Raw genomic sequence first — 23,548 nt, forward strand, 5'->3', positions numbered from 1 at the left:
AGTATTAAAAACAGAGACAGAATGGAACAGAATCAAGAAGATGGCCAACTAATACTTGATGAGGCAGCCAAGAAATTCCGTGGAGAAAAGACAATCTCTTCAACAAATGGTGCTGGGAAAATTGAATAGTCACTTATAAAAGGACAGAACTAGACTTCTATGTTATACCAGTCACAAAATTAACCCAGAATGGATGAAGACTTAAATGTAAGACAGGAAAACATAAAACTAGAAGAAAATATGGGGGAAAAGCTTCTAATGGTGTTTTTTAAAGTATGACTTCTAAAGCACAAGTGAAAAAATAAGCGATTTGGGACTACATTGAACTAAAAAACTTCTGCGCATCAAATGAGACAACCAACAAAATGAAAAGGCAAACTACAGAATGGGAGAAAACATATCAAATCATACATGTGACAAGAGGTTAATATTCGCCATACAAAATGATCTCATACAACTCAATAGCAAAACCCCAAATAAGCTAATTAAAAAATGAGCAGATGATCTGGGTAGATATTTTTCCAAAGAAGATACTGAAATGGTCACCAGATACATGAAAAGCTGCTCAGCATCACTAATCATCAAGAAAATATGAACTGAAACCACAATGAGAGATCATCTCCCTCTTGTTAGAATGGTTGTCACCAAAAAGACAAAGAGATAACAAGGGTTGGCAAGGATGTGGAGAAAAGGGAACTCTTGTGCACTTGGTGGTAGAATGTAAATTAGTGCAGCTGCTATGTGAAACAATACAGAGGTGTTTCTCAAAAAAATAAAAAATAGAACTACCATATGATCCAGCATTTCCACTTCTGTATACTTATCCAGAGGAATCAAAACACTATCTTAAACAGATATATGCAGTCCATGTTCACTGTTATTTACAACAGCCAAGACACAGAAGCAACCTGAGTCTATCAACGGATGAACAGATAAAGAAGATGCGGTATATTTACATGACAGAATATTATGCTGCCATAAAAAGAAAGCAGTCTTGCCATTTGAGACACTATGGATGGACCTAGAGGGCATTTTGCTGAGTGAAATAAATCAGAGTGAGAAAGACAAATACTGCATGATCTCACTTATATGTGGAACCTTAAAAAACATAGATAATAACAACAAAAAAAGCCAAACTCATAGAGAGAACAGATTGGTGGTTGCCTGAGGTGGAGGACAAAATGAGTGAAGGAGCTCAAAAGGTACAAACTTCCAGTTATAAGGTAAATAAGTCCTGGGGATGTAACGTACAGCATGGTGACTCAAGTTAACAATACTATGTTGTATATTTGAAAGTTGCTAAGAGAATAAATTAAGTTCTCACCACAAGAAAAAAAATGGTGTAAGTTTATGTGGTGATGGATATTAACTAACTAGATTTCTGGTGCTGATGATTTTGCAATATATGCATATATCAAATCATTATGCTGTATTCCTGAAACCAATATTATGTTAAATGGCAATTATATCTCTATTGGAACAAAACAAGGATAAATAAAAGCCACAGAGCACAGGAATCATAGAAAGATTCAAAACTATTTCATATTCTTCTTCTAAAGCTAATCCATACTTTATTGCTTACCTATACTTACCGATCGTGCCTTTTTACTACAAGCTCCTTGACTTTTAAACTAGGCTCTTAAAAGGTCAGAACATAAACTGTATTGAAAACAGTAACAGACCAGGGAGGGTGAAAGTCTTTTAATTTTTGCAAAGTGACTCTGGTCAACTCTACCTTCTCCCACTCCTCCATCTGGCCCCCATTGCAAATCTCCATTTCTAGGGCAGGGGAAGCACTGTAGCAACAAAGTTCAGATAGCCACAAAGCCAGTCTCCCTCCAAGTGAATAACAGAATCCCTTGGTGGTGGTGGGGGAGTGTCAAATAGTGACCTTGTTGGGCCCAAAGGTATGCCATGGAAACTCAACATGAGAAGTGCACTCACTCTACTGAAAAAATGACCCTCCAGACCAGTTCTGAACATGCTGGAGGTTCTTCTGCTGCCATAAGGTTTGCAATGCAAAATCTTGCTGCTTGGCAACAAGCAACTTCTCAACTTCTCAACTTCTAAACAACAAAATAAGACAGTTGGTTCCCCCGTGGGCAATATAATAGCACCGGTTAACCACTTACAGTTCAAATAAAGAGGCAAAGTAATTGATAAACTGTGAGGTCTGTTCCTAGCATAGGCATGAACTCACTGATGAACTAGTTCAGTTTCTTCTCTACCACTGCTAACAGACTGACAGTTTAACATTTGCTTCTCATTCGATAAAAACACTTTCCATTTTAATGACAATGTAAACATTTAGTTGTTTGTTTTCAGAAGTAACTCTGGGACTTGGGGCGGGGCGAATGACAGAAGAAGAAGAGGGTAAGGCAGAAATTGACCAAGTATATTCAATTCATGGAGATGATTTTTATATACCAGGTATTTAAAAGCAAAGAGTTCACACTTCTATATTTAAAATGGATAAGCAACAAGGACCTACTGTAGAGCACATGGAACTTTGCTCAACGTTGTGTGGTAGCCTGGATGGAAGGAGGTTTCAGGGGAGAATGGATACAGGTATATGTAAGGCTGAGTCCCTTTGCTGTTCTGAAACTATCACAGCATTATTTGTTAATCGGCTATACCCCAAAACAAAATAAAAATTTTAGAGAAACAGTAAAGAGCTCAAACCAACACATTTGTTAACACACAGTTTCTGTAGATTACTAGCCATAATTATTTTTTTCCTTGCCTGCATTCCCAAGTTGGTTTCATAGAAGGCTTTATTGTAATCCCAGAGCATTGTTTTGCATTAATTTCTATGACAAGGCACCCAAAACACATGGTGCTGAGAGCAACAAAACAGAGTTAGGGAAACAGTCATGACTTGGCACAAAGTGTGACAAGCTGCAGAAAAGGCAACGTTTCAATATCTGAAGTGGCGCTGATTTCCTATGAACAACCTTTTCTCTTCTAAACAGTATCATATTCTTTTCAAGCACATTTAGAACGCAAGTCAAGCTGTGTTTTATTTCTGATTATAATAAACACAGTCAGTTTACTGTAACAAAGACATAGTAGTGGTGATCAGTTTGAAAGCCAAAGTTAAGACACCATAAGCTGGGTGGGGGGTGAGGTGGGGAGCCTGGGGGTGGGGGGTGGGTAGTCAACTGATAAAATAAAAGACCAGCCGTCTGGAAAGTTCTCTTAAAAGAACATAAAAAGGCAGTGTTTTCTTATGAGACAAACACAGAATGCCAAAATATCTGGCTGGGCTGTTTTTTGTTGTCGCTTATGGCAATTTGTAACTAAAAATAGCAAATCCTTCAAAATATTGGGCTTTCATATTTGTTTTTTTAATCCCTAAAATAAAATACAAAAATTTTGTACACTGCTTTAAATTGTAATACTGTTTCTTGTATAAGACTCTTCTATATAGTAAGCATATTTATTATAATACTATTCAAATTGTTTTCTACAAAACAATCATTAAAAATGTTTATAATTATGCATGCATTTAGACTGTTGATAAAAGTGAAATAAAAAGTTCACAGCAAACAGTTAAAAATAAGTTTTATAAACTTTCATGATCAAATTCCTGGATTCAAATTTATTAAGAAATAATGTAAATCCCCTTACCATATCTTGAACTAATGATTTTTCAAGCTCAAGCTCACTTATTAATCTGTCTCTGCCATCAATTAGCTGAAAGAGAAGAATATTGCATTCTGATTAAAGATAACAAAACACCTGAGATTCCCCTTTCAAATTTAGTGAAAGATCTTGATTCCAAATGTGAGAAAAATGGATCCCAATACGATCAAAGCAAAAATTAAATGGCCACAGATTACCATGTAATAATAACATACTATTATATAATTATTTCTTAACTATATAAGCAGGCAAAACACATACGGAGAATGCCAGTTCATTTATTTACAACCTTTCTCACCCTACTCCCCCCTCAAAATGTGACATCAATATATAACAAAGTAAGTCTGTCTATCAAAAAGAACAATTTTGCTTTACCTTTTATATGAACCATTTCTCTTATTTTAGGTTTTGGTGCTGTATTTATATACATATCAAGCCATATTCATATCAATTGAAAACAACTGTCAAAGTATATACTGTAGGGCCTTTGGACCGACTTGACTTGCCTCAGTATTTTAAATGATAGTGTGTGTGTGCGGTATATAACACCGACAAAATTCAACCCTTCATTCTGACATCCACTCAATTCAATTAATTCATATATTCACTAATCTAATAAACATGTATGGAACTCCTTCGAGATGCCAGACATTTTGTTCGGCTGTGGAGGTACGGAAGTGAGGTACAAGAATTCCCTTCCCTAAAGTACCTACAGCATACTAGGAGAACACTGTGAAACAATGACTGTAATATGTAAGAAAAAAGGTAATACATAAAGTCTTCAGAGTCAAAAAGCCTAAACATCCACATAACTTGGTAATCCTGTAGTTATAAACAGCTCGGCTATCCCTGGTGTTAATGGCACGGAAGGACTATTTGACAAAGATCTTGAAGTATCTGTAGAAGTTCAACAAGTTGGAGAAAGAAAAAGGCCCAGAAAATGGTAATAAAGACAGAAAAGCCTGAAGTAATGTAGGAACTGGGGAAGGTTTGGTGTTTCTGGACCCAGGGTGCATATAGACAAGAATGGCAGGAAATGAAGGGAGAGAGAAATTCAGGGTGATATTACGAGGGGTCTTGCTTACCTCAATTGGGGGGGAGGGCAGATGGTGTAACGTACAGAATGAGAGTTGGTTCAAAAGAGAGCTCTGCAGCTTACGCTGTGTGGGTAAAGTAATTCTATGCTTCAGGTCTTTTTTCTTGCTTTTATGTAATTCTATGCTTCAAGTCTGTTTTCTCATCTATAAAATTAGGGTAATAACACCTACTTAGAAGAGTTCTTCTGGAAAGAATTTGAGACAGCAAATGTGAAAGGGCTTAGTGGCTCCCAGCACAACGAAATCAAGTAGAACATTTTGAGACAGTCTGATGTTATGTTGAAGACAATAGGAAAGAAAGCACTGAAGGCTGTAGCATGTAAGTGAGACTGGGGTATTAGGTAACCATGGCAGCAGTGTGGAAGCTAGACTTGGAAGAGAAGAGAGTGGAGATAGGAAAATGGAGTAGGAATCTATACAGACGGGCAAATGATGGGGTCACAGCCAACTCTGTGACAACGTTGCTGTGGAGAAAAGGGACGAGAGGTAAATTTTGGAAAGAAAGTCTCCAGACCTGGTGAGCAACCAGATATAAGGTACAAAGGACAGAGTGGATGGAAATTACCTGGCAGTCCAGTGGTTAAGACTTGGCCCTCAGGTTCAAATCCTGGTCAGGAAACTAGGATCCCTCCCACAAGTTGCACAGAGCAGCCAAAAAAAAAAAAAAAAAAGAAGAAAGCAGAGAAAGACCCTTGATCTATCAGTGGGTCCTCTGGGACAGATGTCAATATCATCCATTTAAGTGGGAAAAACAGCTGAGTCCAGATTTGAGGGGTAAGGAGATCCAGTTTTGACACTGACTTTGATGAACATGTAAGGATTTTTTTTCCAGCAGACATTTTTGAGGGCTCGTATAAAGGTAATAAAGGATAAGACATAGTTCTTGACCTCAAGGATTGAGGGCAAGATGAATCTCACTGTGAACTTATCAACGGCGGCAGTGTGAAGAAGAGGCTAGTAGATACATAGACAAGTTTACTTTAGTTGACATTTGAAGAGTGAATGGTAATGGCTTCAGGGGTGACCAGAGTCAAGGAACACCACCCAGAATGATGGCTTGGCTAGGTATGTAGGCTAGTGAGGGATGCTTAAAGGCATGCGAGAGGGAGAGAGAGAGAGAGTTTGGCTGATGAAGAAAGATCTCAGAAGAGAAGGAAGGAGAAGATGGAGTCAGGCAAGGAAGTGGAAGGACGGGTCAGGGCAAAGAGGAAGGTCCCCTCTTCCGATGACAAGGAAAAGAGGTTAGGCTAAGTGACAGGGTGAGCAAGAGAGTGCAGAGGTGAAAAAATCCACGTCTACCGTGTTCTCTGGGAATTAGAGAACAGCATAGACGAATGGAGCTGGGGAAAGTAGTCATGATGGGAAGAGAGGCACTGGGTGGTTAGAAAGGGTGCTGGTTACAGATATGAATGACTATTTATAACATGGATAGATAACTAGGTCCTACTGAATAGCACAGGAACTATATTCCATATCCTGCAATAAACCACAATGGAAAAGAATATGAAAAAGAATATATATATGTATAGATGAATCACTTTGCTGTAGAGCAGAAACATAACACTGCAAACCAACGGCACTTGAATAAATTAATAAAATGTGTTTTTGTCAAAGGGTGCTAATTAGATCCAAGTAAAAGGATGGGTAGAAGGAGGGAGCAGTGACTCTGAGTTAAAAGTCCCATAACCATCGTGCAATGTCCCCTAAAGGCAGGGATCTGTTTGTCTCCAGTGGCAAGGTTGGGGAAAGTTGGGTCTGGGTACATGAGAGCCTCAGAAGGGGAGGCGGTGGTGGTGTGGAAGATGTGAAAGGCTGAACAGCAGGTTTAGAGAAAGTAAAGGAATGAGAAATGGAAGGAAAGGAAAAGACTTTTTGTTGAGTCATTATACCTTGGTCTGAAAGGAAGCGTCATTAAGTTTCCAACAGGCATCAATTACTGGCAAACACCAAAGCCACTGGCCCCAAGTCTTCCTGCCTCCTTGGGTCTCTTATCAGTGATCTCTTCTCTCTATTGCACTTTTACCCGCTCATTCTTCTTTCCACTGATGTCATTTAATAATGCTCTAGCTTCATCTTTAAAAACATTCCTTCCTCAACGCCACGTCCCCCTCCAACCACTCTCTGACCTCTCTTTGGCCATCCACAATCAAACTTCTAGGAAGCTGCCCGTGCACACTGTCTCCACGTCTGGATCCACTCCATTCCTCAGTTACTGCCATGTTCCAGTAAAACGACCTCATTAATTACCAGGGTAATTGGAAAGGACCCTGATGCTGGGAAAGATTTAAGGCAGGAGAAGGGGATGACAGAGAATGAGATGGTTGGATGGCATCACTGACTCAATGGACATGAGTTTGAGCAAACTCTGGGAGTTGGTGATGGACAGGAAGGCCTGCAGTCCGTGGGGTTGTAAAGAGTCAGACACAGCTGAGTGACTGAACTGAACTGAGTTACCAGGGTCATTTTAACCGCCAAAGCTAATTGTCCAATCCTTCGTTTCTCGTCTTTTGCACACCTGGTCTCTGGGAAGTGCTGGAATGGATCCTCTCTTCTTGAGCCTTTTGCTTTGCTGTTGTTCAGTCGCTAAGTTGTGTCCAGCTCTTTGCAACCCCCATGGACTGCAGCAGGCCAGGCTTCCCTGTCCTTCACTATCTCCCAGGGTTTACTGAGTTTGCTCAAATTCATGTCCACTGACTCCAACCATCTCATCCTCTGCCACCCTCTTCTCCTCCTGCCCTCAATCTTTCCCAGCATCAGAGTCTTTTCCAATGAGTTGGCTCTTTGCGTCAGGTGGCCAAAGTACTGGAGCTTCAACTTTAGCAAATCAGTCCTTCCAATGAATATTCCGAGTTGATTTCCTTTAGGATTGACTGGTTGGATCTCCTTGCAGTCCAAGGGACTCTCAAGCCTCTTGCTTGGTTTCTGCAAAATCCACTCTCTGCTGCTCCACCACTGCACTCATTTTCATCTGAGTACCAGCCTTCCACTTCTCTTCCTTTATCTCTCCCACTTTGTCTTATCAAAGACCACAGCTTTTATTGCCTAATCATCTCTTGAATTCAGCTACCCCCTTCTTCATCCCCGTGTCACTGTCTTCTTCCTGTTTTGGGCCTTTCTATTAAGTTATCCCAGTTTATACAACAAATCTTTTACTTGGTGTCTCTCTGGCCCTGGATTTTCCTTTCTTCTGTTCGTTCTTTCTCTGAAACATGAATCCCATCCTGCCCCAGTGTCCAAGACGCCCCATTCACTCAGGAGTCAACTCACACTCCCTCTGAAACGCATAACAATCTTCAGCCATGTCCCCTGCTTCCAGCCACCCCTGTTCCCACACATCCTCCTGCCGTAATCAGTCACGTACCTTCCCCATACACGTGTTCTGGCTCTTCCCACTTCTCTCCCTTTCGTCCTTTCCTGGCGAACTCTAACCTTTCTTCCGAGGGCCAGCTCAGTGCCCTTCCTCTGAACTTCCCTGATCGCTTACGATCCAGGCTGGCTCTGCCCCCAACTATCCCCATAGCAACCAACGCTGCCCTGTATCCTGACACTGCCATACCTGGGATATAATCTCTGACTGCTGGTCTGTCCCCTCTCAGAAGGAAATTCATCTTGTAGCCACAGCTGAAACAGATTCAGCTGTTATTCGACTAAAAAATTTAAACATGAAAGCTGCTGAATCTTAACAGTGTTTCAGTCCCATTTTCAACTCATTTTCAATTGTATCCAGGGATGAAATCTTCGCGGGTAGCTCAGTGGTAAAAGAATCCGCCTGCCAATGCAGGAGGCACAGGAGATGCCGGTTTGATCCTTGGGTTGGGAAGATCCCCTGCAGGAGGAAATGGCAATCCACTCCAGTATTCTTGCCTGGAAAACCCCATGGACATAGGAGCTTGGTGGGCTACAGTCCATGGAGTCACAGAGAGTCAGACACACCTGCAGGCAGAGAGAGGGCTGCAAAGGGGAACATGTAGCTTATCCAAAGGCTTCTGAGCTGCTCGTTTACACTCTTCTGGTTTCTGTTTACTCCCTCCTCACACCTCAGACACCCCCCTCTTCCTGTACTCACACAAATCTCACCACGTGGTCTCACTAGATCCTACCTCCTGCTCTAGCCACACCAGAATTCCACGGGGGTAACTTACACTTTACACATTCATAATCTGTATGTAGCCTTCCACCATCCTCCATGTATGCATGCTAAGTTACTTCAGTTGTGTCCAACTCTTTGCAACCCCATGGACTGCAGCCCATCATGGTCCTCTGTCCATGGGATTCTCCAGGCAAGATTACTGGAGTGGGTAGCCATTCTCTTCTCCAGGGGTGACTCAGGGATCAAACCTAGGTCTCTTGCGTTGCGGGCAGATTCTTTACCGTGGGAACCACCAGGGAAACCCTAAATACCTGGAATCAGTTCAAGAAAAAGGAGTAGGAGATAGGTCTGGAACAATTTGTGAAGCATTTCTAGAACCTTCCAGGTCAATTTTCAGATCAGTCATTCAGGCATGTCCAACTCTTAGGGACCTCATGGACTACAGCATGCCAGGCTTCCCTGTCCATCACCAACTCCCGGAGCATGCTTAAACTCATGTCCATCGAGTCAGTGATGCCATCCAACCATCTCATCCTCTGTCGTCCCATTCTCCTCCCGCTTTCAATCTTTCCCAGCATCAGGGTCTTTTCCAATGAGTCCGTTCTTCGCATCATGTGGCCAAAGCATCGGAGTTTTAGTTTCAGCATCAGTCCTTCCAATGAATATTCAGGACTGATTTCCTTTAGGATTGACAGGTTGGATCTCCTTGCAGTCCAAGGGACTCTCAAGAGTCTTCTCCAACACCACAGTTCAAAAGCATCAATTCTTCAATGCTCAGCTTTCTTTATTGTCCAACTCTCACATTCATTCGAGACTCTTCCCTGGTGGCTCAAACGGTAAAGCATCTGCCTAAAATGCGGGAAACCCAGGTTCGATCCCTGGGTCAGGAAGATCCTCTGGAGAAGGAAATGGCAACCTGCTCCAGTGCCCTTGCCTGGAAAATCCCATGGATGGAGAGCCTGGTAGGCTACAGTCCATGGGGTCACAAAGAGTCGGACACAACTGAACAACTTCACTTTCTTTCTTTCTTTCACATTCATACATGACTACTGGAAAAACCACAGCTTTGACTAGATGGAACTTTGTCAGCAAAATAACATCTCTGCTTTTTAATATAAAAAAAAGTCATAGCTTTTCTTCCAAGGAGCAAGCGTCTTTTAATTTCACAGCTGCAGTCACCATCTGCAGTGATTCTGTAGTCCAAGAAAATAAAGTTTCTCACTGTTTTCATTGTTTCCCCATGTACATATGTCTATTACAGCCCCATCACACTCCCCTATGGTTATAGTCTCTCTCTCTAGACTTGATCTCTTTCACAACAAGCCCGTGTGTGTGTGTTTGTATGTATGTGTGTATAAAATTTCTGTATCTCAGCAGTGTCTGTCACTAAAAGGCATCTAATGAACACTGCTGAATCAATTGATTTAATGAAGGATATTGGAAACAAACCAGTAAATATTAGCTCTCAGTTTGGTCAACAGCTCCTGGTCTGCTTTCCAATTGACAAAGCCTTTTGACGTACATTATCTCATTCTATCCACAAAGTAAATCTGTGAAACTCAGGAAGAAGGAGAATGAGAAACTGGCCCAAGTAACTATAGTGTCAGAAATGGAACAAAGACCCAAGGGTCTAGATTTTTCCTGCTCAAAACCAAATCATGTCTACATTCAACATCTGTGTGGAGGCCTAGTGCATATAAAGAAAAAAAAAGAAGAGAGACAGGAAAAAAAAAATGATCAAACAAACTACAGATTTGCTATATTTGTCTAGAACAAAATTGTCAAATAAAAATATGTGTCATATATATAAATGAATTTTACACAGCTTTCTTTAAAAGGTAAAAAAAGGTGATATTGACTTTAATAATATATTTTATTTATACCAATAGCTATGCAAGATAGCTTAAGTATACAATAATCAATATTAAAAATCATTAGCAAAATATTTCACATTTCTTACAGCACCTAAGTCTTTGAAATCCAGTGTGTATTTTTCACTTAGAGCAAATCTCAATTTGAAGGCTAAAATTTTATGGCAGATACTTGTTCTGCATTTGGATTTCACAAAATTTACAAACAGAAATGTACATTCACATGCTCAAATTATTCAAAATATACATAAAAGTTTTTCAGTAACAAACAAATATCAGTATTTTATATTGAAATTTAAAAATTAAAAGTAAACATAATTTAAAATTCATTTTCTCAGTTGCACTAGACATAGGCTTTCAATAGACACACGTGGCTAATGCTGGGCAGTGCAGCTCTAGAAAATGAAGGCAGCATTTAATCAGAATATTTGAGCTCATACAAGGTATGACCAGCCACTCAGTGAGGATGTTTCTTTCTAATTGATGCCTTAATGGTGAGACTTTTTTTTTTTAATTTCCTTGAACTCCTCCCAGAGAAGAGTAGGCTTGTCTGACTTATCTTCACCAGTGACAGCACAGACTGAGACACTGGAGAAATATTTACATAAACTGAGATGATGCCCTTGCAGGTTATTAAGTAAAACTAGAAAGCTGAGATTTCATTTTTAGCCTTAAAGGTTGATGCCAAGAAGGTTAAACTGGTCTATTCTTATACTCTCATTATCTCTGTCAGAATGACACTTGTACCCTCACCATTGAAAAACAGGCTCAAGCACCAGAAAATGACCTCATGTTGTGAAAACCTGCAATGGATTCAGTGATCATAGGAAACATCTCCCAACTCTGACCCATCACAGTATGCATTTCTTTAGAATATAGTTCTTGGGACTTCCCTGGCAGCCCAGTGATTAAGACTCCACACTGCCAATCCAGGGAGCTCAAATTCGAACCCTGGTAAGGGAACTAAGATATCTCACGCCGTGTGGCCAAAAAATAAAAATCAGTTCTTGGAAGTGATTTTATCTAAAACCTAAGACTAGGACTTCCCTAGTGGTTGAGTGGTTAAGACTCCACCCTTCCACTGCAGGGGTGTGTGTTTAATCCTTGGTCTGAGGACTAAGATCCTGTATGTGCACAGTACCACCGAAAGTAAGTAAGTACATAAATAAAATTTAAAAAAACTTTTTTAAATGAAAAATAAAACCTAAGAATACCAGAAGTGAAAAATCTAGGTTGAAATCTGAATCTTAAGCTTTATGAGCTCTGGATATGAGGCCAGCATGACTAAGGAACTCAATTTTTAATTTTATCTAACTTTAATTTTCATTTAAAAATTGATACTTGATTCAGTTTGTGAAAAATTTTATTTGGAATAATTCAAGGATGTAAATTCACATTTTTATCTGTAAATTTTATGAATTCTATCTAAAGATACACTCTTATTCTATGAAATCACTCAAAGAATATTTTTAAGTGTACCCGTGCTCAGCACCGGGAAAAGATCAGATACCAGTGCTGTCTTTGGGTTGTAGGACCTTTGGCAGTGCAAACTGACCATCACAGAAGAGGGTTCTGAGAGCTGAGAAATGTGAAAGCAGGACTCTGACCTGGGTGCGGAGGGCAGGAATTGCCATGGTTCTGTGACATCAGATGCCCCAGGAAATCTTGATTTTTATGATATCAAAAGCATTCCCTGCTCTAAATACATATTTTCTGCAAAATACAAACCCAGTTCATTCACATACAGAGAAATGGAGATAAAACAACATCTGATATGAAAACAGGCTGCCTGTTCCTAATGTCATTTTTCCACAAGCATATCTTTGGACTCCCTGTGTCATGTGATTTTTCAATTCCTTACAGTCAACAAGGTAGACACTCAGTTATGCCAAATGAAAGAAAACATGAGTTCATTTTCAAGATGGAATCCTTTCTCATTACTAGAGAAATCATCCCAAACAACACTAAATACAGGAATCAGCTTTTCTCGACATCACAAGACAAGGCGGGGGCATAGTGTTATTTCATTAATTATGCTGATATTTCCATTGAAAAGAGTCATTCATCAATGTGAAAAAGTTACAGTACCTTTTGAATAGTTTTATGATCCTTTTCTGCTATCTCTTTCAGACTTATAATTTCATCTTCTGTAAACAAAAGGAGAGAGAGGCCAACCATGAAATTACAAGCTTATGGCCCTGTATTCAATCTGCCTGCTTCAGGGCAGGCTATACACTGCTGGCAGGCATGGTGGACGCAAGTCCTAGCAGGACTACGACCTTCACAACTGCCCTTGACATTCACAGCCTTCTTCCTGCTGTTCAGACGGCTGGTCAGATAGGGATTAAGAACTAAGTTCAAGATCCAAGTGTGGCTGAAGGCTGAAAGCTTTTCATCGAGTCTAGCAAGGGACATTTTTGCTTTTAGTCACAGCCAATACAAACTGCTTTAGCAGGTGGCACTTTATGGACTTTGTAAGAACTACCAAAACCTGAAGACGCATTATTACACATCAGGAGAGAAATGAAACTACACTGGCCTGGTGTAACTTACAGCCAAGAAACACTGCCCCATATCTGATTTTATTAATGTTTCGCTACAAACTTTATATTGCCTACTCAAAGGGCAAAACTGTATAACTAACATAAATACAATGATAGCAGTGCCTGTAAATGCTTTAAAGCAATCCAACTTCAATGATTTAAATGCAATGTTTACCAATGTTTATGGTATGTAAGAAGGGGGCATAGGGTCAACAGATGGAAATCTGTACTTAAAATTTGTGCCAAAAATTGAAGATAAAGTAGTAAGTAGGAGCATATTTTCCTGAAGGGCCAATTCTGTTTCTTCACAAAGCACACCTCAATATATATGTTCAAATATGAAAATGTTAGAAATTTTAGGTTTTAGATCAAGCACATGAAATTTTGTTTAATATTGATGATATTTCTAAGTGATATTGAGCACTGATGAGCACATTTTTCAAAGGCCAATGCTTCGATTTAAAAACAACCACCCTGAGTTAAAAAGGCATGGCTAGGGGAGTATGACCAATTCCTGTCCCAAGAAAAGAATGAAAATTAGAAGTGGCTAACAAGCTGGTATTTTAAATGTAAATATGGTTTGGTAACAAACACATGTTTGAAAAAGACAAGGATGGCCATGAATTTTATAAACGTGCCCAGTGTATAGAGTTTTCTCAAAAATGACTCTAAAATGTTACCTAATACTGAATTTTCTTTTACACTGAGCTGGATTTCTTCTTCGAGTTCTGAAATGACTTGAAGCAGTCTCTCATTTTCCATTTTGAACTCCAAGTTTTCCTTTTCTAGAGTTGCTCTCAGAGGGCTGCTCTCTTTGATAAAAGAATCCTAAAAGAGGGAGAATTCCATATTTCTAAGCAGGGAGCCAAGGATTTAAATATGCAAGACGAGACAATACAGATACAGAAGAGCTATCATATAATTTTCTGAATTCTATTACACACTTATAATATGAATAGTAAAAAGGGAAGGAGAGTAAAATAGAGCTTGCTGGAAGAAAGGCTGCAGTACCTTCTGTACAAAGACCACAGCACATGGGGACAGTTTATTGACAGCAATAATGCATATCATACTGTTTGTGTGCCCTCATCATTCAGGTCAATTCATCATGGAGGCTGCGTCCGGGGAGGCAGCTGGGGCCCCTCCACCCACACTTCCCTCTGTGTGCGTCTGAAGTGCTGCTGTAACCAGGCAGGCTGGGGAGCCCGCGGACCGGCAGCAGCGCCGGGGGAAGGGGGTGCGGGCGGGGGCGGGGGCAGAGTGCACGGCTAAGGAGGGGGGCTTGTTGCCTTTGTGGCATTTCCCAGTGTCAGCGCTGCCAGTGTCAAGAGGAGCACACCGCATGTCAAAGTGGTGACGTTTCCAGGCTGGGAGCCGCATGGAGCCCATCAGGCACACGGATATCCACACAGTTGGGTTTTCTGCTTGGTGGAGGAGCCACCCAGAGGCAATTCATATTCTGAACATTAACGTGGCTTTGCATGCCTGTCACACTGGGACTGTGCAGGCGTTGAATGCTATTGAAGACTTCGGTTTAAATCTCTATGCAAACAGTGATTACCTTGTAAGAAGGTTTCAGGATAACTTACAACAAAAGACTTTAAAGTTATAGTTTTGGTAAAGCAAACTCATTTACATTTTTATTATGTGCGTCTTTTGTTTAAATCTTGCCATGTCCATTACGGAGACGCTTTTTCTTACGCAATAGAAGCTTATTGGGACAGCGACTCTTCTTTTCTTCTTCTCCTCTGTTTCAAAGCTATTGAAAACATCTGACCATACTTGCTTATGGCTGTCTAGATTTTACTTGCTGCACTTCTTTTTAAAATTAAGATGTAATGAGTTGGAGAAGCTGATGCAAAACTTTATATTTCATGATGGTAAAATATTAAACTGATTATGCAATCTCAAAATAATAAAGAACATGCTTGAAAGTCATTGTATTATTACATTAAAAGAGACAGAAGTATTTATACACCTTTGTTCAAAATCAATATGGACACTAGAAATACTTTTAAACTTTAATTTTCAGATTAATTATAAGCTATTCTTTTAGTAGCAATGCCATGATTGCAAATACATAAGGATAAAATCTCCTCTCCTCAAAAACAAAATCATTCCTCCCAAAAAGTCTTTCCTCCCAGTATAACTAGTGTCCTTTGGAAAGTATACTTTTATTTAACTTTAGAGATAACTGAAAGTAAATTATTAAAAAAAGATTTCCTCTGTGGTCATCATAATGGTTCAGAAGAAAAATATGTAGCTATCATGTTTTATAGTACATGAATAAACTCTTGAAAAACAACAAGGGACTTTTTAATGAAGTCAGTTATACCAGACTTAATGTTTATAATGATGACGTTAAATTTTGCGCTAAGCCCAGTTGTGAATCTTCATGATTTTGATTCACCATTCCACTTAAATTATTTAAGCCCAATTCATTCTTAGCTCATGAGAACTAACAAATAACTAATAACACTATTTTCTTAATAAGAAAGAATCCCAGTCATTATTTTCTTGTCCCACGTGGTTCAACTTGAGAACATCAAACAGTGAATTTCTAGACTGAAAAAGCTTTTTAAAAAGCCAACAGCGTTTGCCTTAATTGGCTTAAATGTACATTTCCTAACAGTGGCAGAAAATGAACATCCATTGTGGATTACGTGAGCATCCATTATAATAAACTAAATGAGAACTATTTGAATGATCAGATGAAGTGTAAAATTTACAAGAGGTGGCAGCTAGCACCTAAATGGGTTTTCTAAAAGTCTCGTAGAAAAGCAAGAAACAAGGCAACACTTGCAACTCAAGGGTTTCTCCCCTCCCACAAATCCATGGACAGCCCCAGTTCCTGAGAGGTCAACCTACAGCTCTGTCCCCACCATCTGTCAGCTGCAGGAACTGCAAGTAATTAACTATTCAGATTCCCACAGCAATGGGGACACTCATTAGCAAAATGAACAAAGGGATAGTTCTGGGCGGCTGCGGTCATCTGTTACACTCTGAGTGGCAGGTTTTGTGGTGGTGTTTCTCCTACCATCTGCCCACACCACTAGCTTGGGCTCACTGAAACCACGAGACTTCTTTAAAACAAGCTGCGTTAATAAACCGAAGTTAAGAAGGATGGAGATCATTAAAAGGTGGTTAACTAGTTAAAGCTATTTAAAGCTACATCATTGCTCAAGACAGTCTGCAGTGCGATCCATGGTCACTCTGGGATTTAAAATTTATAAAGGAACTTGTCAATTTAGAGTTCTTCTATCATGCAGTGGATGCTAGGATTTCCAAGTGCCGACTTACATGCTATTTCTCTTGTGAACAGCCACAGGATGTGCAGTATCCCTGCCCAAGGCCTCAGAATCCCAAACAGTAGTGAAAGAACCATTTCTGGAAATGGATGTTCTCCACAGCCTCACTACTCCAAACGTGGTCCAAGGACCAGGAGCCTCGGCATCACCTGGGAGCTTTTTGAAAATGCAGAATCTCCGGCCCCAATTCAGACCTGTCTGAATCTATATCTTAACAGGAGCGGCAGGTGACCCATACACACAGAAAGTCAACAGAGGCTGAGAAAGAAGCACTGTTTGGGGCATCGCAGGTGCCTTCCCAGCAGTCTCCCTTTTGCCACACTGGCGTCTCACTTCTGCAGGCTCTGTGTACAGTGTTTGGACATCTCAGTTTGATGCTGGGGGTGGGGGTAGGGTTTTCCGCTGCATGCCCATGCTGTGTGGCAGTCACAGAGACGAGCAGGTGCTTTCCCAGTGAGTGACAGCCAACAGAGCGGCCCACTGGGGCAGTGCAGCCCTGCAGAGCTGCCGCTCTTGAATGACGGCTCTGTTTCAAAACTGTCAGCAACAAACAGTCGTGTTTACGTATTGGGGGTGGCGGGGATGGGTGGGCATGATGGTTGCATAGCTCATCCATGTTGGGGTAGGAAAGAAAAATGAAGTCTTTTCAAAACAACTCTAATTGCAATTGAAGCACACAGGCGTGTGCGTGGGTACACAGACACACAGGCACACTACCCTGACCAGCTAGCTTCTTCAGCAATTCTTGAATGGATTTATCAGCATATAGCACGGCAAGCTGCAGACTATAGCAGAGTACCATTAACTCATTGAGGGGGTTCACAGAGCCTGAAAAGACACTCAGCCCTTGAATGTGTGTGTGTGTGTTAGTCGCTCAGGCATGTCTGACTCTTTTCAACCCTGTGGACTGTAGCCCGCCAGGCTCCTCCATCCATGGTATTTTCCAGGCAAGAATACTGGAGTGGATTGCGATTTCCTTCTCCAGGGGATCTTCCCAACCCAGAGGCTGAACTTGGGTTTCCTGCATTGCAGGCAGACTCTTTACCATCTGAGACACCAAGTGAAGCCCTCTCGGGGAAAATTCAACATTAAGGATGTTCTGACCTGGAGAGATGAGGCTTCTGTAACTTGATGAGATTCCTTTTTCTGATTTCCATCTTGTCATAAATATAAGCTAAGCTAGATGTTTACTAAACCTTCCTTTTCCTGTCATTCTTAGATTTTACTCTAAAACAATCTGGAGAGAGATTATGACTAGTAACGATGAAGTAATTTATGTGATCAGACTATGAGGAAGAACAAACTAGAGTGTTCTCTTATTGTTTATTCAATTTGCTTATTTCAAGTTGTTTTTGTGAGTTATTTCAACTGCTGCTTTGAGAATTTCTAATTGTTTCTCCAAATTTGGTTTTCCAAATATAATTTCAGATACTTGCTGTATTGAGCTTTTTATACCGCTAGAGGGAGCAGTCGTATTAGATGAAATTTCAAACTTAGGGCTTCTCTGGCGGCTCAGACGGTAAAGAATCCACCTGCAACGCGAGAGACCCGGATCCGATCCCTGGGTCAGGAAGATCCCTTGTAGAAGGAAATGGCAACCCACTCTAATACTCCTGCCTGGAAAATCCCATGGGTGGAGGAGCCTGGCAGGCTACAGTCTATGGGGTCGCAAAGAGTTGGCCGTGACTGAGTGACTTCACCTAGAACTTGAGAGGCATGGAGTTCTAGGAAAGCTAGCTCTTAGAAGATTTTTTAAGAGAAATTTCAGATTTTTTAAAAAATATATATAGCCTGCTTTTGCAGTGTTCATGTCCATCCTGCCAAAAGGTACACTAGCCCTGCTCTGCATTGCCTTAGCATGCTGTTTCACTAGGGTCCTCTGGTGCTGGGGAAAATGTATACACTCAGTTAATCAGGAGTCTCACCTTCCTCAAATCTTAAGTTGTTTACAGCAATACTGATGTGGTGTCCATGGAGACAAATTACAGTGAAACAACCAAGGTCTTCTGCTGGAGAAGACTCTTGAGAGTCCCTTGGACAGCAGAGAGATCAAACCAGGCAATCTTAAAGGAAATCAACCCTGAATATTCAATGGAAGGACTGATGCTGAAGGTGAAGCTCCAATACTTTGGCCATGTGATACAAAGAGCTGACTTACTGGAAAAGACCCTGATGCTGGGAAAGACTGAGGGCAGAGGAGAAGGGGGTGATGGAGGATGAGATAGTTGGATGGCATCACTGGCTCAATGAACATGTCTGAGTAAACTATGGGAGACAGTGAAGGATAGGCATGCTGCAATCCATGGGGTCACAAAGAGTTGGGCACGACAACCACCACCAAGGTCCTCAGAATGTCACCAGATGCAGAGAACACCCGCTTATACAACAGCAGGGGTGGACCCTCCCGCTTCCTGTGGTCCTCACCAAGCCCCGCCCACCTCATCTTGATCTTTACCCAGGATGTCCAGACAGACCAGTTAACAGGCTGAGGACAATCGGAGGTGTAAACACACCAAGAAAGACCTCGTGTTGGAAGCTCAATTACAGAACTGGGATATTTTCAACAGTAAACCAGATGGTAGTAAGGACTTGTGTATTTCCCCATCATGATAACTAGAATTTATATGCATGCCTTTCTTCAAAATACTCACAGCGATTCAGGTTCACAACAAATCTTCCTCATAACACTGTTGGCTAGGCAGAGATCACTTTTCATTTCACAAGTGGGGAAATAATTGGATCAAAATTGCCTTGCTAATCAATGATGGATATCGTTAGTCAAGGGCAGGAGTAAAAGCCAAAAGTATTACAACTTTTCTATTAAATTTTCTACTAATAATTCTATTAAATTATTTTCTCCAAAAAACTAAGAGTAAATGTAGATCCAAGATAAGAAAAGTAAATTCAAAAATTGGATGTCTCTTCCTCCAAGGCGATCAGAATATGTAAAAAGAAATAATATTCAATTATATTAGATCTATGATAAGAATGCTGCTAAGTCGATTCAGTCGTGTCCGACTCTGTGCGACCCCATAGACAGCAGCCCACCAGGCTCCCCTGTCCCTGGGATTCTCCAGGCAAGAACACTGGAGTGGGTTGCCATTTCCTTCTCCAATGCATGAAAGTGAAAAGTGAAAGTGAAGTCGCTCAGTCGTGTCTGACCCTCAGTGACCCCATGGACTGCAGCCTTTCAGGCTCCTCTGTCCATGGGATTTTCCAGGCAAGAGTACTGGAGTGGAGTGCCATTGCCTTCTCTGATGATAAGAATACTTAATACTAAATTGCTTAGAAGATGCTCTGTTTTTTTTAGAACATAGAGAATTCTTTTTTGTTTTGTTTTGTTGTTGTTGTTTTTGTAGAACACAGAGAATTCTAATAGATTAAACAAAGTATTCTTTCCCCAGTTAGTAAACAAAGTCCTTTAGAATGGTGCAAGTTCAATTCCTTATCTTTTCTAACTTTGAGGGTTTTAAGTAAGAATACTACTGTGGGACTTAGATAAACCAAGGATTGCACTTAAATAGCCCAGCAACCTGGAACCTGGAAGTGTTTCTTCCTAGCATTCACATTTTGATGCATTACTTCTCAGAGTTTTCCCATATATATATATCTGTATATAGACATACATATATATGTGTATATATACATGTACATACACACATACACACATGAGTCAATATTTATGTGTATCTACACTATACACTTAGTGATGTACACTTAGGGATATACACTAAGTAATGTACACTTAGGGATATACAGTAAGTAATGTACAGTTAGTGATATACACTTAGTGATGTACACTTAGGGATATACACTAACGTACACTTAGTGATGTACACTAAATGATGTATACTTAGTGGTACACACTTAGTGACCAAGGCTTCCCTGATAGCTCAGGTAAAGAATCCACCTACAATGCAGGAGACCCTGGTTCTATTCCTGGGTCAGGAAGATCCTCTGGAGAAGGGATGGGCTCCCCACTGCAGTGTTCTTGGGCTTCCCTTGTGGCTCAGCTGGTAAAGAATCCACCTGCAGCGCAGGAGACCTAGGTTCTACCCCTGGGTTGGGAAGATCCCCTGGAGAAGGGAAAGGCTACCCATTCCAGTATTCTGGCCTAGAGAATACTATGGACTGTATAGTCCAAGGGGTTGCAAAGAGTCGCACACGACTGAGTAACTTCCACTTTCATACACAGGGATCACTATACATTTAATTATAATTATAATAATTATATATGTTGTATTGATTTTTATATATATACTGTAATACTATAATCCATTATAATAATATAATGTACATATAAGAAATATATAAGTTATAAGAGTGTATATATTGGGTTGGCCAAGATGTTAATTTGGGTTTTCCATAACATTCTATGGAAAAACCCAAACCTTTTTGGCCAACCCTATGTGTGTGTGTGTGTGTGTATGTGTACATATATATACATGTATATTGCAACCTTTAATCTTACTCTATACAGAGGAAAGAGCTACCTCCTTACGTGGGACTTTGGGTTCGGATGGACCCTGGTTTCCATGCCACGTGAGCATTTGCCAGCTGCGTGCTCCGGGTGAGCCTCTGCCCCTCACCGGGAGACTGAGCTGAGCTGAGGAAGTGCCCCTGCCAGCTGGCACTCAGCAGGCTGACCCTCTGGCTTCTCTGGCCACCTCTCCTACTCACACAGCCTACTTCTTGCTCTCAGCATCTAGTATGAAAACCCCACTATGGCTATTTGAGTTGATTGGGGATTAAAACAAACTTGTATTCAGGGTCCACAGTTTCAAGTTCCTTCTCATTCATCTCCTCAACAGGTAGTTAAGCTCTCCTTTCGGCTTTCTCTCTCTCCCCACGTTTGTTCTCTTCAGTCCTTGGAGCAGTAAAGCAGCTCCTGGCTCCCATTACAACAGGGAGAACAGGGCGAAACTCCTCTGAGAATTTTCCTTCTTGACATTTCTGTGGAAGGTCATCCTGTTACAAGCTGGTTTCTTGAAAGCCTCTGACTTGAGATTGTTTTGTGTCTTTCAGATTAATTGGACTGAAAAAAAAGGGTGGGACTCTTCTGTATTAAAACAAAAATGTATTTACATGCTTTTCTAGGGTGGAAGATAGGTTATTTTATTTCCCTTACAAATAAAAATTGAGAACAATTATACTGCTCCTATTTATAATTATTATGGGTTTTCTAGACTATGTTATTGAGCAAAAAAAGGGTTGAACTGTCTTATTTTGTGAAGAAGATACCCAAGATGCATCCACTGTCGTCCCTTTATTCCAAACCCGAGCTTTTTAGACAGCTGTAACTTCATTTACATATATTAACATAAATTATTCTTTGCCGTGAAACTTACAACTTTTTGAAATCCACATTCTTCATATTGATCTAGTTCGTCTCTTAATTCCTTAATGACTTCTTCTTTCTCCCTCAGTCTTTTTGACAAAATGTTCATTTTGACAGTCATTGCGTCATGCAGGGATGTCTTCTCTTCTTCCACCTCAAAGTATTGCTGGGGGGAGAAAGATACTAGTCAGATACTATGCTAGCACCAGCAGAGACCATTTCATGTTTTATTTACGCTCCTGTCTTGTTGAGTTGTTTTATTTTTGCAACTTGCATGCAAGTTTTAGTAAATTTTGATGTTTATATTGACCAATACACTAAAAGTGTCAATGGCACTACAGCACACTATTATCCTGTAAGAGACGAAGCACAATGTCTTACACGGACTGTATCTGTCAATAATAATATAGTGATAATATAGTCTGCCAATAATAATAGTAGTAAAAGCCTTAGCAATAAATCTACGTCATGACTGTGAATGTCCTACTTCGCTCTTTCTCTAGAAAGGAAACTAGCAAAAAATTTGACTATGTAAAACAGAAAAGAAATATACTTCAGTGGTGCAACTAATTCCTTCGATGGTTTGGAATGGAGAGGTGGAAAAAAAGTAGAACCATTTCTTGAACCTATTTTAAGCATTGAGGTGCTAGCCTATTCACAGGCAGGACTCTGAAGAACTGTGTCACAAAATCAAAGCAAGGAAAATGCTATAAAATGGATGCTGCTATTTACTTCCAATATATAAAAATCTCATTTTCAACACAGACATGCAAAAGCATTTTGTCCATTTTGGACTCTTTTGGGAATTATGGAAGAATTTTTTATTACTAATATATCTGGACACATGGACTTACAATAAACATAGTAAAACTTAATCATATCTGCTAATATACATAATATTGTATTTTAAAGAGTTAAATTTAAAAACTAAAATTGTTCTAATATTATATGATGAATCCTGGCAGACTGGGAAGAATAAAATTATATCCGGGTAGCATTTAAGAGTCAAGCTAGGGCATCCCTAGTGGCTCCATGGTAGAGAATCTGCCTGTCAATGCAGGAGACACGGGTTCCATTTCTGGGACAATCCCACACGCTGCGGAGCAACTGAGCTGGGTCCTACAGCGCAGGAGTCACAACTACTGAGCCCATGTGCCACAACCGATGAAGCCCACACACCCGAGAGCCCACGTTGCACAACAGAAGTCACTGCCGTGAGAAGCCCGCACACCACAACTAGAGAGTAGCCCCTGCTCGCCAAAACTGGAGAACAGCCTGCACGGCACACCCCAAATAACTGCCAGTCTATACCTCACTAATGAAAAAAAGCAGTGAATGAACATGCGGTAGAGTTTGAAAGAGTGAAAACAGAATAAGCATATGACAACATTCGTTTTTTAATTGGGTGATTCTAGAGAACAGCACTGAGTATGTAGGTCTATTCTTCACATCTACTCTGTTTTATGTCTCCAGCTTAAATGCTCTGCAGAGGTTAAGACACTTACCCCGCTGGTGCCCTGAGTGTAAGGTCCTGGGCATCTCAAAATCAACAGGTCCAAACAGAGGTCCCCATCTTCACTCTCCTCTCTGCCTCTCCCATTAACATCAGCCCAAGCCAGAAACCCATTTTCTGTCATTTTAAGCACCTTCTATTCC

At 40.5% G+C, this 23,548-nt stretch overlaps 1 protein-coding gene across 1 annotated transcript in view; it reads right to left on the reverse strand.

Annotated features, from left to right (window-relative positions):
- C15H10orf67 (chromosome 15 C10orf67 homolog) overlaps positions 1-23,548 on the reverse strand; it is a 106,710-nt gene that overhangs the window by 47,040 nt on the left and 36,122 nt on the right. The window contains exons 6-9 of the mRNA XM_068986751.1: positions 21,903-22,058; positions 13,927-14,074; positions 12,792-12,850; positions 3,631-3,696 (exon numbers count right to left, since the gene is read on the reverse strand). Of these exons, the coding sequence (XP_068842852.1) occupies positions 3,631-3,696; positions 12,792-12,850; positions 13,927-14,074; positions 21,903-22,058 (429 nt within the window). The remainder of the gene's footprint in view (positions 1-3,630; positions 3,697-12,791; positions 12,851-13,926; positions 14,075-21,902; positions 22,059-23,548) is intronic.

Source organism: Capricornis sumatraensis, chromosome 15, assembly GCF_032405125.1.
Source record: "Capricornis sumatraensis isolate serow.1 chromosome 15, serow.2, whole genome shotgun sequence".
Classification (NCBI taxonomy): Eukaryota; Metazoa; Chordata; class Mammalia; order Artiodactyla; family Bovidae; genus Capricornis; species Capricornis sumatraensis.